We start from the raw sequence: 18969 nt of genomic DNA, 5'->3' as shown, positions 1-18969 counted from the left end.
GGGAGGCCCCATTAGCTAAAGTGGTACCTCAGGTTAAGAACAGTTTCAGGTTAAGAATGGACCTCCAGAACGAATTAAGTTCGTAACCAGAGGTAGCACTGTATACAGGGAAGTCTGTTTTGTAAGAAATGAAAAGATGTCAGCTTAAGCATTTACAGAAAATGGAACTTGAAAGTGAAAGGCCTGACTTGGCTGTTGGAAGTTTTCTTCATTCTTGAGCCGCTGTTAGGAACCCAAGAACATAACAGGGGCCTGGTGGATCAGCCCAGTGGGCCCAGCTAGTCCAGCATCCTGTTCTCACAGTGGTCAACCAGATAGCTAAGGGAAGTCCGCAAGCGGAACCTGAACGCAACAGCAAATGGTTTTCAGAAGCATTGCTGCCTCCAACTATGGAGGCACAGCATAGCCCTCATGACTATAAGCCAGAGATAGCCTTACTCTGCATGAATTTGTCATTCCTTCAGCCTTTATTGGCATAATTGGGCAATCAAATGTATAAAAGCCATCCATAAAATATTGGTAATCCCTACATATTAAAACACATAAAACATAAAAAAGACGCAATAGCCACCATTAAGTAAAATGAGTAGTTTTAAATTTGATTTTAAAAATCTCGGCTAAATATCCTGAAACAATCTCAGTAGTTTCAGGAACATCATCCCTCAACAGATACTGGATTCCACTCTGCCTTCTGCCTCTGTCCTACATCGGAGGACATTAGATAATCTAAGATGACTTTTTGAACCCCCCTTCCCGCCTTTTAACAATCTTATGCATTTTATATTCTGTAACTTCATTTTATTTGAAGTTGGTAGAGCATAAATAGATTATACTTGGTTTGTGTTGTGGTTATGACAGGTTGTGGTTTATTTAGAAATGAAGACAAATACAGTATTGGCCTGAACCTTTTAAATAATTATTTACAACTTTTATAAAATATGTGGAAACCCATCTCGACCTCCTGATGTCTCTGGAATAAAATTATTACTTGTTTAGTGTTTGAAACTGATGGAAGGAATGACCTGCAGACAGATGAATGACATCACCAGCAAAGGATAACTGGGAAGAATTCATGGGAAAGTATTACCCTTTTAAAAAAACAAAACCATTAACTACCTTGCACTTTCTTCCAAAATATATAAATACAAAAATTTGTGTTCCACTCCAAAAGGTAAGCGTTTTGCAGCTCTAGCGATGCAATCAGTTAGTGCATGGCACTTAGGATGCAGTGTTTGGTGGTACAGCGGTACTGAGTTTATGAGTTTGAGCTTACCTGAAGCAAGTGATGGGGAAGTGCTGTAACTCATTAGTAGAGCATCTGCCTTGTATGCCAAAGGTCCCAGGTTCAATCTCTGCCATTTTCAGGCAGGGCTGGCGAAGGATCCATGTCTGAAACCTCAAAGAGCTGCTGCTGGTCAGTGTAGACAATACTCAGATAAGTAGATCAATGGTCTGACTCTGTGTGTGCGTGCGCGCGTAAGACTGCTTTCTATGTTGCATGGCTGAATATTCTTCTGTAACAATCCAAGTCCCTCCAAATACAGTGGTACCTCAGGTTACAGACTCCGCTAACCCAGAAATAGTACCTCGGTTAAGAACTTTGCTTCAGGATGAGAACAGAAATCGTGTGGCGGCAGCGGGAGGCCCCATTAGCTAAAGTGGTACCTCAGGTTAAGAACAGTTTCAGGTTAAGAACAGACCTCCAGAATGAATTAAGTTCTTAACCCGAGGTACCACTGTAGATCTGTTTTTGGAAGATGTCATGGCCTTTGGCTGGTGCAGTAAAAGTTTATGATGATGACTAGATCATGAGCGGGACGCGGGTGGCGCTGTGGGTAAAACCTCAGTGCCTAGGACTTGCTGATCGTAAGGTCGGTGGTTCGAATCCCCGCGGCGGGGTGAGCTCCCGTCATTCGGTCCCAGCTCCTGCCCACCTAGCAGTTCGAAAGCACCCCTAAGTGCAAGTAGATAAATAGGTACCGCTTTCTAGCGGGAAGGTAAACGGCGTTTCCGTGTGTGGCGCTGGTGCCGTCTCGCCAGCTGCAGCTTGTCACGCTGGCCACGTGGCCCGGAAGTGTCTTCGGATGGCGCTGGCTCCTGGCCTCTTAAGCGAGATAAGCGCGCAACCCTAGAGTCAGACACGACTGGCCCGTACGGGCAGGGGTACCTTTACCTTTAGATCATGAGCACTAAAAAATTAATTCATTTTTTTTAAGGGCAAGAGTCACAGTGCAGTGGAAGAACCCTGATTCAGTTCAAGGTACAGTACCACTGCGTAAGACTGGGAATGTCTCCTGTCTGAAACTCTGGAGAGCTGCTTGTCAGTCAGTACAGACAATACTGAACTAAATGGACCAATGGGTCTGACTCAATATAAGGCTTCCAATGTTCCTATATTACTAAAGCACCATAAGGCTGAAGATGAAAAATCATCATGTGCAGGCAAAGCAGAACCCCACATTTTAAACTACACTTGCCTTGCTGCACACCCTGCAGTTGTTTTCCCATCAGCCACAGCATTTCTTCTGTGATCCCGGCCCAAGGGGGCTCAGAGATGTGGAAAGCCAGTGTGAGATGACTCCATTTTACTGACAATTTGTAACCAGACATACACTCTCCTTTGGATGGAAATAGCAGTACAGCACTTGCTGCAAGGATAATCTACAGGCTTCTTCAAGCTGTTGGTCAGGAAAGGAGATTCCAGGATGCCTGGTGCTGCCTCCATAGTGACTCATAATGCAGCATCAGTATTGAAGCTTAGCACCACAGTTTTGAAATGCCCAGCGGAGAAGCTCAAGGAACAGTCCCTGGAGGAGCTGTGCGTGGTGGGCATCAGCTTATCCAGAGTGAAGGGCCGCTGCCTCCCCAAAGAATTCCAGCAATCGCTAGAATATTTCATTGTATGCAGCACCAACCTTGATACTTCAGCATTGCTCCATGTGCCTGGTGCAACTGCACCTCCAACTGCAAGGAAGTAGTGTGTGCTTGTGCAGATCAGTCCCAAGATCTGATGTGCTGCTGCTTGTTCACTCCAGTGCTGTTACCAAAGAGGGATTCAGACAGATGTCTCCTCCTCTAATTGAGGACACCCTACACTTTGGGGGGGGGACTAGAAACATTAAATTGGTCTTTACATTTAAAGTGTTTTAGAAAATGCATGTGGAAGCCGCTCGTGCTCCTGATGAAAACTGCTCCTCTGAAGCTGTTTGCAGGCCAGTGTAGGGTAGGGGCAAGGGCAACCAGGTACACTTGATACATGCCTTGGAGGGTTAAGATGGCTGTAGGGCCCTGCCAGACTTATGCTGTCAAGCCAAGAATGTGCCACAGCTCCCAGCTGACCAGAGATTTAATGGGCAAAATGGCAAGGAGCAAAATGCCCATGCCTGTCTGTATGCACTGCAAGGTTGCGAGAGTAAAACCTAGACCTGTGTTACTATGTACCAGTGTGTAGTGCCAGGTCAGGTTAGGTGTCACCGCTGTGGTGGTGCAGCTCATGAAAGAGACTCCCACCCTGTGCCTCAGGTAAGCTGAGTATTTCCTCCCCGTGCAAAGAGCAGCTTTGAATCCACAGTAAGGCCTTCTGCAAACAGAAGGTCTAGTGGTTGCTACTGCTTTTGAAATCAGTTGAAGAGGGAACTCTAGAGGCCAGAATGAAGTACTGCTATATTATATAGTAATGTACAATGCTTACACTATATAGCAAGGATGGGGAATTCAGCCTGAGGGCCACATTCCTCCACAGGCAGCCTTGCAGGGGCCACATGTCTGTGGTGGGTGGTGTCAAAGGCAAGAGTGGCCATAGCTACATCAAAGTCTAACTTTGCATTAGGCAATGGACACACCATATATTTAAAGCACATTACCCCCCCCCCCAAACAATCCTGGGGAATCCCAGACTTCAGGACTCTTTGCAGGAAGCCATATGCTTCAAATGCATGGTGGTGCACACAACCTTTGTGACCACCTTGACAATCTACACCTTGTGGTCCAGGAGACTACAAACAGGCCAAGCTGTAGTGGCCTACATGCTGCGTATTAGTTAATACAGTATGAGCAACTGCCACAAGATCCCACTTGTCCAAAGGGATGAACTGCCTTGTGTTTACATAGCTTATCATATTCAAATCAGTTGGTAATTAGCTGTCTCATGCTGTCCAGATTTATATCCAGTTTACATGGAATTGTGATCGTCCAAGAGGTTTTGTTTCTCGGACTCAACAGCATGCAACCCATTCAAGTTTTCAGAGGTCCTGTGCAATAAAACTGAGGTACTATCTGAGCCCCTGCCAGAAACGTTTTCCTGGTTGATTTCTAAGGATGATGCTAATTGCCTTGGAAGATGCATGCAAGAAGCTGGTCTCCCTGCTTGTTAGAGAGAGGGACTGCTTTGGTGCTTAGGAGAACAGCAATAATGGAGGGGGCATTATGAATCATGCTACCTAAGTAGAGTGCTGGTGTTTTTGGTAGCAGGTGGTCACACCCAAGATCTCAGCATCTCAGCACATGGCCAACTAAACAAGTTGCTGGCTGCAGGACCAACTACTTACAGAAAAGTTAAGATAGGAAGCACCAATAGCCATGTGGCTGTATTGAAGAGTCAAGTCATATCCAGAGTTTATTTTTCTGTTAAAAGTCAATTTGATTTCTGTGTGGCCACAGATTCACATTCACACACACACACACACACACACACACAGCGACAACTGCCACCAGTGACATCAGTTGTGGAAGGGAGACATAAAGTATACGTTAAGGGAAGAAAGTCACATTGCACAAAAGCTACAATTGCCTCCAGGGAAATAAACATCACCACATTGTCAGGAGCAGTAGGCACATTCACATGTATCGTTACAACCAGGTACAATGCTCATCTCAAAACACACCAAAGGGACACACAGCAACCTGGAGGAAGAGAGGGAGGAGACAGCAGCTGAGATCTGGCCGCTGGTCCACCTTCTAGATATGTATCTGCAACACCAGAGTTCCTCTGCCCCAACTGTGTGTAGATGAGGGCAAAGGCCTTGCTTGCTTGTGATATTAACACATTATGATGGCGAGGCAAAAATATACATATTCAGATTTTGGAGGAAAACTAGAACACTTATTTCAAGAGACATGAAGTAAACACCTTGGAATATTTTTTTAAAAAAAAGAATTAATAAAGTCTGTGCTTAACATCAATTCTGGGATTAACAACTGATTTAATGAATGAAGCAGTTTTTATGGTTTCCTAAAACTGAAAGTATTTCTAGTATGAGGTGTTTTTAACTCTTTAATGGTAATATTGACTTTCTCTTCTGTTCCCTCTTCATATGCAATAAAAGCTAAATAATCTCAATGAGAAATAGGGAATCTTGGTTGTCAACAAGTACATGGTTCTCAGTGAATTACTGAAACATTCCCAAGAAAATTCTAGCACTGCAGCAGTCTACTGTAGGTGGGTAGAAATTTGCCTGCACCCCAAAGAATTAGGTTGGAAGCTATTTCTAGTTACATTCATGTCACTTCTTGCTACCACCAAGACCTCTCTCCTTTCCTCAACCCAGCAAGTGTTGCCGTCCAACCTATTATTATAAGGAAGGGACTCATCTCTCAGGAAACCACTTTTAGAATGGCTCCTTTTCAGTCATCATCAAGATCTCAAAAATTGAAGACACAAACCTGATAAAACTTAATATCAACATACTTAATGAAATCACGAATAAGGTATCGACTTCAAGACATATCATCCAAAACTGCTTATGCTAACCCCCCCCCACTTAAAACAGATTGGGAAACATAACAGGGAGATGTATTTTTTTATTTTTGCCAAACCTGCTGCAGCAAACTTTGAGCTGCACCCTTCTCAAGACTGCAAGTAACATCCCAGCCCCCACTTTCACAGCTCTGCTTCACAAAAGCTTAGATGACTGTTAACACCTATTTATTTTTCACCATGTCAACATCCACTGAGAAATGTGTGCCACCCTCTGGTTAGATATGGAAACATGCTCAACTTGGTTTGCTGAGACTTCCACATCCTAAACAATTCACCTTAGTTGGATGTTTTGGTGTTGTTCACATGTGCTGCAGTCTACTCCAACAGAGAAGTGACGGGGAGTGGACTGGGCTGGCCTGTGGAAAGATGGCCAGAAATGCCACCAGTTTTCATTCAGAGGAGGGCAGTCTCACTGCAGATAAAGCTCCCCAGACAGCACGAGCAAACAGCTTCAGCTGTAAGACACCATGCAATGGCTTCTTTCTGTGTCTGTATTACTGCACTACCTAACAACTTCCATCAAATCGTAGAATTTTGCCCACATTACTAGAAATTGTAAGAGAAAGGGCCAAAACAAGCTTAAAATAAGCCAGGCTATATGATATGTTCTTGAGCTATTATCTTAAGTACCTCCTAGCTTCAAATACATGTAACCTCCCCAAAGGCTAAAGCATGCTGAGTTTTGCATCGCCTCAACCGAGCAAGTTCTGTAACAAGCTGGCTTTCCCATTTTTAGCCATAGGCTGTGTCATTTCTAAGACAGGGCATAATCAAATGAAAACACTCAATAACCAATTCTAAAGGAAAATCTTCTAAGCTGGCCACTTTACTGCAGTTGTGCGGATATCAGATATGGCAAAGCTCCCTTCTTCATTTGCTAAGCTAGGAGTGAGCAGATCTCACAGAGATTCAGAGACGAAAAAAGGGAAGCGCAAAACCAACAAGATGTGCTTAATGCTTCTGTGTTAGTCTAGGGGCAGACTTTGCTTACCACGTGGCAACCTGAACTGAAGAGATGTCACTACTAACCAAACAGCCAAAGGCTGCATGCAAGAAAGCTTCCAGTGACCAGGTATCTGTCAGGTTAATGAGGATGCAGCACCCCCTAGAGTCCCTAGAAGAAACAGTCCTTTAATAGTCAAAACAACTATCGGCCATTTCCCGAGCTTGTTGCAATAGCTTCACTTTAAAAGACTGTGCCAAAGTTTGAGGTCAATTAGCTAATACTGCTTCAAGCTCCTCCCAGCTTCTTTTCAACACAAATAGCAACGACTCAGGAGGAAGTAGTTCAGCGTGTTGTATATCCCATAAGGGTCCTTAGCTGCCTGAATGTACCCCCTAAAAAAAATCATGGTATCACTGATATGCAGTATCAGGAATGTAAACAGAAAAGCAGGATGGCAGCATGTCAGACAGGATGCCTTCGACCGAGCAGTGGCACTGAAGACCAAAGGGGGAAAAAGTACTCCCAAATTACTCAGTCAGCCTCACTTCACACACAGCGGAATGTCAAACGAAGACTGGCTCGTAGGGCAACAGCCAGCTGTAAGGTGTGTAAATGAGTGTGTGCGGGCACACACACACACACAAAATGGTGCTGTTAACAGATTTCTCTAATAGGTTATAGAAAATAATGGCTTGGATCAAACAATCCATTTGCAGTGTGTTCTGCACATGTGCAATGGGTCTCTCTCATTCTTCCCTTTCCCACTGCAGCCCCCTGGGGATCTGGGGAAGCCTCTAGGTTGGCGTGGCATGCAGTAAGCAAGACTGCAGTTGGGAGGAGAGAAAAATCGGCAACATAATCAGTTTGGATTGCATGGGAGTCACTCTGTATCCAAGCTAACGTTAGCAGGGATTAGAAGCTTCTGCAAAAGAAGAAAAATTACACTGCTGGATAAATCCAGTCACCAACAAGCACCTGCTGACATCAGAAATGTTATCTGGCCTCGTGAAGGCTCTGACATGGATAAAAGTCAACTTGGATACTTCAGTGAGGCCACCTTCTCGCTACCAAAAATATCAGGATATGCATAAAGGTTTCCAGGGGTAAGAACAGGAGGTCAAGGATAAATCACTTACCCAAATACAAACTGCATATGAAGAATACAATGGCTGAACAATGAGGCCCCTGCATCTATGTGAGCCCTGCAAATTAGCTTTCTAAATTACAAAAAAGGAGCCTACTGATTTTGTGGATTCAGAAATAAGCTCGACTCTTGCAACTGGAGTTGTGGTCAGAATCATAAGATGCTCCACGAGCTAGCTGTTTTTGAAAGCAGGCTCTATCTCCTCAGTTGCTCATAGTGTCCTTGAAACCCCAAACCTCTATGATAGCTATCTGGAAACTTTCAGAGCACAATGGTTGGTTGTTGAAAGTGTTGCAGTGGCCAGTTCTTCCATGGTTCAGGTCTGCGTCAATGTAGAGAGCTTGACCGTCACCTCCGCCTGTGGGGGAAAAGACCACAGTTACACTGTCCCTGCATCAAGATGCAAAGCAGTGGCTCCAATCACATGTTCAGTTCCACTACTTCTGGAGACAACAGAATGACAGCTGTCAGCTGCCCCAACATGGGAATATATATTATGAGAAGACATTATCACCCCATCAAACTGCTCTACAGTTAAGAGTTCACGGATCTCTCAGAATCCAAGGTGTATACCAGTCTTTGTCAACCTGACACCCTCCAGATGTTTTGGGCAACAACATCTGGAGGGCACCATGTTGGTGAAGGCTAGCATATGCAGAGCATTCAATTATGGGTATTTTAGCTTTCAGAAAAGCTTATAGTCAAGAGTCTGATGCAGAACAGATAAAATATTGCACACTGGATCTATTTGCCAAGACCATATAACACCGGTCCTGAAAGACCTCTGTTGGCTCCCAGTACATTTCCAAGCACAATTCAGTGTTGGTGTTGACCTTTAAAGCCCTAAACAGCCTCAGCCCAGTATACCTGAAGGTGTGTCTCCAACTCCATCGCTCAGCCCAGACACTGAGGTCCAGCTTTGAAGGCCTTCTGGCAGTTCCCTCACTGTGAGAAGTGAGGTTACAGGGAACCAGGCAGAAGGCCTTCTCAGTAGTGGCGCCTGCCCTGTGGAATGCCCTCCCATCAGATGTAAAGGAAACAAACAACTATCTAACTTTTAGAAGACATCTGAAGGCAGCCCTGTTTAGGGAAGTTTTTAATGTTTGATGTTTTACCACATCATCATCATCATTCTGTTGGGAGCCACCCAGTGTGGCTGGGGAAACCCAGACAGATGGGCGGGGTGTAAATAATAAATTATTATTATTTTATTATAGTCCTCCCCCCCAACTGTCAATATTGCAGGCCTAACTGCAGTTCGATATCAGATGAAAACCATTCTCCTACACCATCTTTCATTTTAACCCTGATTCAAAGATTTAGGAATAAAAGTCTTAAAAAGTGCAAACCCCTTTGTGCCCCTACATAGAACTAAAAGGCGCTGTTGCAAGAGGCAGCAACAGAAGAGCACAGGCTTACCTATAATGATGCATTCCATTCCACCAGCCATAAACATGGATGCAGCTTTGGAAGGCAGGTTGAAGTGCCGGGCAGAAAGGAAGGGGGAAAGGCGGTCTGAGGGGTCCGAGGGGAGGCTGGTTGCGGATGGAGGGTCAGAAACATGGGAGGAATTGTTCCCTTGTTCAGGTCCTGTCATGGCTAGCTCTGGGTGCCTGATTATTACCCACTCATAGCGTTCCACTTCAGGCACCAGCTAGAGAGAGGAGAGGAGAGATGGAGTTATGAAGGAATTCTTCAGAGAAAATGCACTGCACTTGGCGTCTCCCCCCGCCCCCATGGCCAGAACTTGACTCACACCCCAAGAAAGATTTTCAGAATGAATTTGCACTATGAATGTTGTGGCAGGCACTAAAAAGGGAAGTTATTATATTTATAACCTGCTGTTCCTTTAGAAAAGCTCAGAGCAACTTTCAGTGGTCTCCTTGCTAGGCATTAATCAAGTTTGGTATTTGTAGAGCACAGGGGGCTTTCAGATTGCTCAGCAGCCAATCTATAGAGTACTTCTGGCCTACCATTCTAGGCAGGACTTCAATGCACTAGAGAAGTGTTAAGACATTATAACAGTTATATTGCACAACCTCTTCCTGACATTGCATCAGGAATCTTGCAAAATCGGGATAGCTACTCAAATGTTTCATTTGGTGGCCCTCTTGATTGCCACTTTATGGGTAAAGACTCATGTTAATTGAATCTTAAAAAGGTACTTACAACTAGGGATGGGGGAATATATCACTTTTGGTTTCTCATTTCTCCCCACTCTTAAGTTCTGTTCTCCCCATTTCTACATCACTTTGCTATTTTTTAAAAAAGGCCTTGTGAATTTATCAGCATTTTAGTGTGAATTCCTCCTAATATACACATTTTTCTATGCAATATCCCAGAATACAATGCATTCTTGTATGTTATTTTCACTGTTATATATTTATATACACACTAGCATATACGTTCTTGTATATATTACTTGGCTAAAGAACTGCATGGCAGAATTCAGAGAAATGTCAGTTTTGAAGGATGGCTGTGTTTTGGTTTGCTTCTTGTTTCAGAAAGTGCAAATTTGGTAGGCTCACCTTCAAATGCAGACTGAATCCAGTTGCCTTCCAACTTCAGAGTGACACATTTATTTTGGTAGCTCATCAACAATCCATGTGCACAGATACTACACCTGTATGCCTCGGTCCCTTGCCCCAAGCTTGAAATTCAAAATATCTACACTTCCTAGTTTGGCAACATTGCATCATACACCATGGTAGAGAAAGTGTGACACCCAACAATAATCAAGACACTTATTGCAGTAGAATATCATAACATTCAGCCTAATGAAGACTTTTGATGAACTTGGGGAAAGGTTTGCTCCATATTCATATAGATGATGATAGTTAAACTGCTGCTGCTGCTAATAGCAGCAAGGTTTAGTCTTATAAACTGATTAGTAGGTTGTTCCCCAAAGGCAAGGGGTGGTTGTGGTAAGAGTAAACATGATTACTCTGTGGTACCAGAGAGGAATGGCAAGCTAAGATGATGGACCACGCTGAAATGGCAAAGCTGACGGGGAAACCTCAGGAACCAAGAGGACAAAAACTTTAAAAAAGAATGGGGGGAAACTATTTATTTGTTTGTTTAAGCAGATGAAAACATTGGCAGGATTTTAATCTCACTTATAATGTAACAAATACTATGGATAATATGGATGGATACAAAATATAGATTATGGAATAATATGCAGTTATAAATGTTGACAAATGGAGGGTATGGGGGAGGGGAGTCGTGAGAGTCAGACTAATAGCTATATATGGATATGCATTTGGATTGTTATAAATTTATATTTGTAAAATCAAATAAAAATGATTTTTTTTTAAAAAAAGGAGTGAACATGATTACTTCTTACCCTGAACACAAAACATTCCCCTGTTCCAAAGAAGCTCAGCTTGCTTCCTCCTCGTTTGCGTTCATTCCAGTCTGTTGATAAATAAGCCCCACAGACCTAGGATGGTAATAGACACCATTTAGAGAAACAACGAAGAAGTTTGAACACTTGAAGCTGTAATGTTGAAAGGTCTCAAAGCTGGTAGATAAAGAGACACTTCTTATAACATTTGTAGGTGTACACCTAACACACACCTTAGGTGTGAAATGCAAATCAAACATGTAAATTTGTCAACAGCAGCAACTCACAGTTGAATATAGCAATCCAAGGTTTGTCTCTGAAGTGGCCCTGGTGTGAGGGTAGCAAGCTATATCTGTAGTTAGTCTATGGCGGTCAACCAAGATCACATTTTATGACTGCTCCTATCAGTGTCAACAGGGGCATGGAGAGAGAATGTATATGGGTCTTTTTGAATAGCTCTGCAGTCGTGCAGGAGACACATATTGCAGTGTGTGCACTGTGATGAAGTCACTCCTCTGTAGTGGTAGGGGAAGGGAGTCTGTGGCATAACACGTCAACCTGGAAAACAGGTTGAATTTCAAATTCAAATTTCCCAAGAAAGCAGCTAAATTGTGCTTTATTAAGCAAGCAAGGCACAAATGAGTTAGTGCAACAGGGAGAGTTCTAAGGAGTTATTTCATTTTGTTGTCTATGGCAACTACAATAATTGATGGACAGCAGTTTAGTGAATCATATGAAATTTATAAAGTGTCTACTTTATAAATAAAGCTGCTACTTGTCCTACTAACTTACCTCTTGGGCCGTTGTCTTAATCAAAAGGAGAGTTGGTTCATGTCCCTCGCAATGTGAATAGAACCTGATAAAGATACATATAAAACAATGCTCCCTTAGTGAAACATCCCACTGCTGGTCTTGGTAACTGCACACTCTCCACACACTTTTTGCATCCACACCACACTGCCAATCAAGACCCAGTTCACTGTCTGCCTCTTTAATCAACAATAAAAACTGTTTGGGTGATGTGCTAAAAGACCAGACTCTAGTTCACAAAACCTTATGCCATAATAAATGTCTTAGGTTTTTTAATGCCACAACATTCCTTGTTGCTTTAGCATACAGTTAGGCCTCTCAGCTAAGGAAGAGCGAGCAAAAACCCAGAGTTCTATAGCACAGCATAGTCTATGGCTCAGTTTGTCCATAACGCTAAGCAAAATCACAGTACATCACAAATGTGCAGGTTCCCAGAGAGAAGGTTGTGGCTGCTTGATTTCTGGTCCTGCTGTTGCTGCATTCTATGAGCCAAGTCATGGTTTGGTTTGGCTTAGCACATCATCCAAATCTGGGTTTGTGGTCCATCTCCTTAAACAGTAAACCAAAAATGAATCTTGGTTACAGATTGTAGTTTGTCTGGAGTGAGACAAACCACAAGCCCATGTTCAGATGACATGCTAAGACAAACCATGGCAACAACAGCAGGATGGCCAGGGAGGGGGAAAGCAGGTGCAATCACCTTTCTGGGACCACATGCTTTCACACTCAACCACGATTTGACTTAGAAAAAAGATCTATATGAGTTGATAGCACACCAACATGCATTCAATGTAAAGCCAGCCTACAAACTCTGCTTGTGTTGATGCAAAGCAAGACAACTCTAGCAACATTCATCATACAACAGAAGCAAAGCACCCTTGCCAAGAGAATTGGCCTATGATTGTCTACATCATCTTGTGGCGTACAGTACCAAAGATTCATTTTAAAATAGTGCTGACTACATTTTACCTGCTTAAGCTGCAGCCATGTTCTGAGGTGGTAAACAGCAGCAGTGGCTGGCAAAGTGCAAAGCGCTCAGGAATCCATGACCAGATGTCTCTCATCTTCTTTACATCAACTATTTCAGACTTGAAGTTCTCAGCATGAACTGCCAGGTGGACATTCTGCCTGTGGAATAACAGAAAACTGGTGTTAAAACTGGAGTCATGGGCATTTGTCCAAAGCAACTACTGCCCAATTCGGGCCTCAACTTGTTGCCTATGGCAAGAAAAGAGTCCCTTCCTGACATCCAGAAGGCAAAGAAGCATTGCAAATTAAAACATTTCTTTCCCTTTCCCTTTGTAGATGCATTGTAAATGACTAACAAAGAAACTAGCAGAAGGGCTAGTAACTCTATGAGCAGAAAGAGGGCAACACTACACCACAGGAAAAACAATAAAAGGGCAAAACAATTAAGGGGTTTGCAGTCACCCACAGCTTGAAATTAGGAGGGCTTGATATCCACATTAATGCTGTGGTGTTTAGCTCTGTATAAGGGTGCAGATCTCAGCAGCCCTAAGTAGTTTGGTCAAAATAATGTTCTTAAATACAAATCAGCATTTTTACATGGATAACAGGAAGTTACTTTCTGTATTTGATTTTCATGTGAATAATAGATAGCTGTACATTTTTTTGTGTCCCCAAGGATGAATGCGGATTTTCAAATGGTGGGAATTCTGGGAAATTTTAAAACCTACTATACCATAAGTTGTTTCCTTGCAACTAGGATCGGATTTGCCCTTTCATAGTTTTCCCACTGATTTGGTAGATGTATTTACAAGCTAGCCCAATTCACCGATCAAAGCTATAGCCATTGAAAAGCACTTGGAAGGTTTTGATGTAAACACCCTTCCCCAGCTATGACTGCTGCAGTTCAAAACCAGCAGGGGACCCAGGTGATACCATTACAGAGGAAACTGTACAACCATAAATATATTCAGAGCTATGTGCCACTCCTGGAAATTCTCTTCCAACTGTTGTCCAAGTATGAAAACAGACTTGAATGTGGCTATATCCATGGAGTTAAAGAATCCACAGAAGGCTCAGTTGCTCCAAAGCACTGGAAGCCAATACATAAAACAGGAGGATAACATACAAGCCAGTGACAAGGAAATATAGCCAATTCTTTTTGACAGCCAAGCTAGAGTTAAATGCAGGTTTCACAGCTTATGTCAGAGATATGCAAGAACTGTACCATGAAGCAAGCCAAACTTTGGAGTTATTATACAGTACATGCTAGGAAGAAGAGTTGAAATGCGGGCCACTTATAGTGCAAAGACACTCTTTTTTTTAAAAAGGGGGGAGCCACCTGTCCATTTTATTATGGACACATCTGCATACTGTAAACCTTGCAGAAAACTAGCGGCTAATAGAATGGCAGAACTGTGGAGTTGGAAGGGACCCAAAGTCATCTAGTCCAATCCCCTCCAATGCAGGAATTTCAGCTAATGAATCCCTGGCAGATGATCATCTAACCTCATTTTTAAAATCTCCCATCACCACCACCACCCTCCAAGGTAGCCAGTTCCATTGCCACCAGAAAGTTTGTCCTAATGTTTAGTCGGAATCACCTGCACATCTCTAATTAAGTGAGGGAAATGGGATTCTCATTCATGGGTAGTTTCAAAATTTAACTGAAGTACAGTGACAGTTTCAGAAATGGTGTGGCTCTGTTTCTGAAGCAACTCATGTTCTGTCCTTAAACCAGAAGTTAATCAAAATGCATAGTTGACTGCATATGCTAAGGGCAGGATGTGTTCCCTTCAGCACAGATAAGCCACAGAGCCAGTTATATGTCCTTCCGAAGCACTGCAGATAGGAGCCTGTATGATATCAGCAGAGGATTATCAGGTTGTTGATTAGTCTCCTTCCAAGCATGATCTACAACTTGTGAAGGCTGCTCTGTTCAGTGTGCATGCTACAATTTATCACTAATCTCTAAACCTTAAAACCACCAAGGCTTAGGCAGCTCAAGCTAACATGAATCTCATGTCTTGTTACCAAAGCACATGGACTGTGTACCTACTGTGGCAGAGTGATTAATAAACATGATGCTAACCAGTACTTTTTTTTCTAAAAAAAATTTTTTAGGGGTACTCTCATTTGGACTCAAGAAAATCACCATTTTATGGTTCAAATCGGGAAAAATAAATACACTAAATGGACAAAAGTACAAAGATTCACAAAATGTTTAGGGGTACGTGTACCCGAGTCCCCACAGAAAAAAAGCACTGCTGCTAACAAGAAATTTGTTAAACATTCACTACTGGCTTTTCAGCTATGGGCTTGAATACCACATGGGCTTGTATACTTTTAAAAAGATCTTGGAAACAAGCGTAACTGAGGGTGGGGAAGAACATGCCATTCATGTTCTATGTGAAGAACATGCCATTCATCCAATTTGGGCTGCAGACAATAGTTCCACACTTAGTCACACCTTCATATGTTGCATTTATTTTCTGTATTTGTGCAGGAAGCTCTTTTTGGTTAATGCCTTAATGCACTGAGCCATGCCCCTGATTGTCACCAGGCTACCTTAGGTGCTTTCTCCCAACACATTCCAGTACAATGTGCTTCTGTTGCTCCCAAGGTGAAAAAAATAAGAATAAAGGAACTGGTGTTATACAGGCAATTGCTAATTGACACGAGACAGTGCACACGTGCATTGCCACAACCCAGAAGGGGCTGAAAAAAAGGCGGGAGGGTAACTGGCTTATGCGCACTCTGCCAACATGCGAGGGGGTAAGGAACATAACTTGTGCAAAGCAGTCATTGCCTGTACTAAGGGGAAGTCTGAGCAACAAAGAAGACCCTAGGGGTAACAGGAGGGACCAGGTAGGGAATCAGGATGTGCAGCCATCTGACTAAGGTTCAGGGAAGAAAAAAATTAGGGAGATTCCAGGGTCAGGGCTCACTGAGAGCAAGCCCGGGAGGAGATCTGGCTGTGAAGGAGGCTTGACATGTCCCCGTCGTTTGGTCCCAGCTCCTGCCCACCTAGCAGTTCGAAAGCACCCCTAAGTGCAAGTAGATAAATAGGTACCGCTTTATAGCAGGAAGGTAAACGGCGTTTCCGTGTGCGGCACTGGTGCTGGCTCGCCAGTGCAGCTTTGTCACGCTGGCCACGTGACCCGGAAGTGTCTTTGGATGGCGCCAGCTCCCAGCCTCTTAAGTGAGATGAGCGCGCAACCCTAGAGTCGGTCACGACTGGCCCGTACGGGCAGGGGTACCTTTACCATATATATATATATATATATATATATATATATATATATATATATGTATATATAATGTGTGTGTGTGTGTGCGCACACACACATGCACATATGTGAGAGACCGACCAGCATATGTATGAACCAATATGTATGGACCAGCATATGTATGCAGCCAATATACCCTTACCATAGTTAAGTGGAATTTAGATACCAGTTTATCTGAACACCTCCCTAGGCACAAAACTATCTTGGGCTGTACTACTAGGGCAGGCATCCCCAAACTTGGCCCTCCAGATGTTTTTGGGACTATAATTCCCATCATCCCTGACCACTGGTCCTGTTAGCTAGGGATTATGGGAGTTGTAGTCCCAAAACATCTGGAGGGCCAAGTTTGGGGATGCCTGTACCAGGGTTATTAACAATCTTTATCTATTCACACAAAGCAACTTCATGTTTAACATTCTGCCTATCACTATATGGTTCAGAAGTTCTTTTAACAACAAAAGACTAGTAGCCCCTACAGTATGTTAGAATAGGCTTGTGTTTCATCAGTGAAATCCTCATGACAGTGCAGAGAAATAAGACTAGACTAGAATGCAGACCTTGTACAGCATACTTGACAGCAGGACTGTTGAAAGCTTTGGAAAGACATTTGTGAATTGCAACCCCACCCACCCACCACTTCCCCACCATCTGATACTGCAGTAAGTACTGGCATAACCAGCCAAGCATAAGCCGCGATAACAGCCATTAGGAAGTCAAGCCAAGGCAGAAGAGAAAAGCAAAGCGTGGAGTATTCAAATCTTGAAACCTACCTTTTTGGGGATGCAATGCTGCAAAGAGGAGGGGTGCAGCAGACAGGGAAATGACAGTACGAGACAAAAGAGAGAGAGAAATCAAGAAAAGTTCAGTAAATTAGAGCCTAGAGAAAAACTCAAGAGTAAGATTTGAAGTCAAATGAACGAGATTAAAGAACAGATGGACACCCAACCACTGTATCATAGTTCTTCCTCCTCAATTCTCTTATCACATTTATCTTTCTATACAATGTCTCTTCACCTAACTGCTTATGACTTCTGCACTTGCCCTTCAACCTTCCCTTCTACTCTCACTCCATATATGCGACTGCGCTCTGTTGTTGAGGTTTTCCTGTTTCGCACAATGTAGAAATTGGGTCTTTAGTGCTGTGGTACTTACCCTTTGACTTCATTTGATCTGATCTGGATTATTTAATTTCCATACCGCTTAATGTATTAAAAATATATCTAAGTGGTGTACAAAAAATGAAGCAACAGACAACTTAAACAAAATATTACAAAAATACAGAGTTAACATAAAAATGGAATCCCCTTGGAAAATTGGACAGGTACAGATTACATAATTTCAAAAACCAAACCATTTGCATGTGTGAAATGCTAAGAAACTATTTGTGAGGCTGTTAACCGAACTCCTTGAAGCTTTACATTTTGGGCCACACAACCAGAACACATTTCCTCCAATCAAGTTTCTGTGATTACAGAATACTAGCTGTTCTTCAGCTTATACAAAAGCACAGCGTTCTCATGCCTGTCAGCCACTGGTCTTGTGCTATTTCTACTAACGATAAATGGAATATTTAGAACACTGACCCAAATCTCTGAAATGTCAATGCTTCTGACAAGAATATAGAAACTTTAAGGCTTTCACAAACACTTGTCAGCTGAATAAGCCCCAGCGGAACATCTTAAAGGGCTCTTTCATCAAAGATGCCTCGTGCACTTAACTCTGCCCAGTTTTAGTACTTTTAGCTGTAGCCCTTTCCCCCATTTCTCTTAAGTTTGTCTTTATAGATTGTAAGCCAGTGTTCAAAATTAACTGGGCGCCTGGCACTTTTTGCTACTGGTGCAGGTCCATGATGAAGCCTTTCCACAGGCCACCCAAATGCAACTCACAGATCACAGTTTAAAAACCTCTGCCTTAGTTCATAGTTAATACCAGTTCCATTTCCACTGTGTGTTTCTCTTTCTTGCATATTGGACAAGTGAATTTCTGTAAGAGCAATCTACAGTCAAGCAATGTAGTTGAGGTCACAGAATTGTAGAATCACAGAATTGTAGTGTTGGAAGGGACCTGAGGGTCATCCAGTCCAACCCCCTGGGATAAATAGCCTTTCTTTGTGGTGATACCATCTGAAGAAGTATCTGAAGAAGTGTGCATGCACACAAAAGCTCATACCAATAACAAACTTAGTTGGTCTCTAAGGTGCTACTGGAAGGAATCTTTTTATTTTGTTTCGACTTCAGCAGACCAACACGGCTACCTACCTGTAACACAAATATATGTCGTAAAATCATTTTAACTTTTAATGAAAAGTAGCCTTAGGAGGCTATTGAAGACCGGCAGAAGGGAACGGGGTGTGTTACCCTTTTCTCTCTAGCTGTTTTATGTTCAAAATCATCCATCTCAGCTACTATATAAACATCTGGAACCATGTGGGAAAGAAAGCAGAAGGCAATTTTGAGCAAACAGCAAGTAAAAGAGGGGCAGGAGAGGAATGATAAGGCAACTTCCAACTTCCTGCGCTCAAAATTCCAACCTCCTAAGGCTTTTTTTATTGAAAATCAGAAACAATTGTGTTTTGCTGCATCCAACATGCCTTCTGTAGGCCTGATTCTGAAACAGAAGTTAAGCATCTCTCTCAAAACCTAACAGCTCTGGGTACCTTTGCCTTTACTTGTCTTCTGAGCCTCTATATTCATTATTAAAAATGCACCT

The 18969-nt window shown here is 42.9% G+C and overlaps 1 protein-coding gene across 4 annotated transcripts in view; it reads right to left on the bottom strand.

Annotated features, from left to right (window-relative positions):
* Positions 1-4589: 4589 nt before the first annotated feature.
* The window catches only part of TBC1D24 (TBC1 domain family member 24), a 30492-nt gene continuing 16112 nt past the window's right edge, over positions 4590-18969 (bottom strand). For 3 of the 4 annotated variants that reach the window (XM_053364666.1, XM_053364664.1, XM_053364665.1), the window contains exons 3-8: positions 17031-17048; positions 12974-13132; positions 11987-12050; positions 11195-11290; positions 9268-9502; positions 4590-8206 (exon numbers count right to left, since the gene is read on the bottom strand). In XM_053364666.1, the coding sequence (XP_053220641.1) occupies positions 8052-8206; positions 9268-9502; positions 11195-11290; positions 11987-12050; positions 12974-13132; positions 17031-17048 (727 nt within the window). In that variant the 3' untranslated portion in view covers positions 4590-8051. The remainder of the gene's footprint in view (positions 8207-9267; positions 9503-11194; positions 11291-11986; positions 12051-12973; positions 13133-17030; positions 17049-18969) is intronic. The other variant, XM_053364668.1, reaches the window with a different exon arrangement.

This window comes from Podarcis raffonei, chromosome 14 (assembly GCF_027172205.1).
Source record: "Podarcis raffonei isolate rPodRaf1 chromosome 14, rPodRaf1.pri, whole genome shotgun sequence".
Taxonomy (NCBI): domain Eukaryota; kingdom Metazoa; phylum Chordata; class Lepidosauria; order Squamata; family Lacertidae; genus Podarcis; species Podarcis raffonei.
This window is presented reverse-complemented; position numbering and strand designations above follow the sequence as displayed.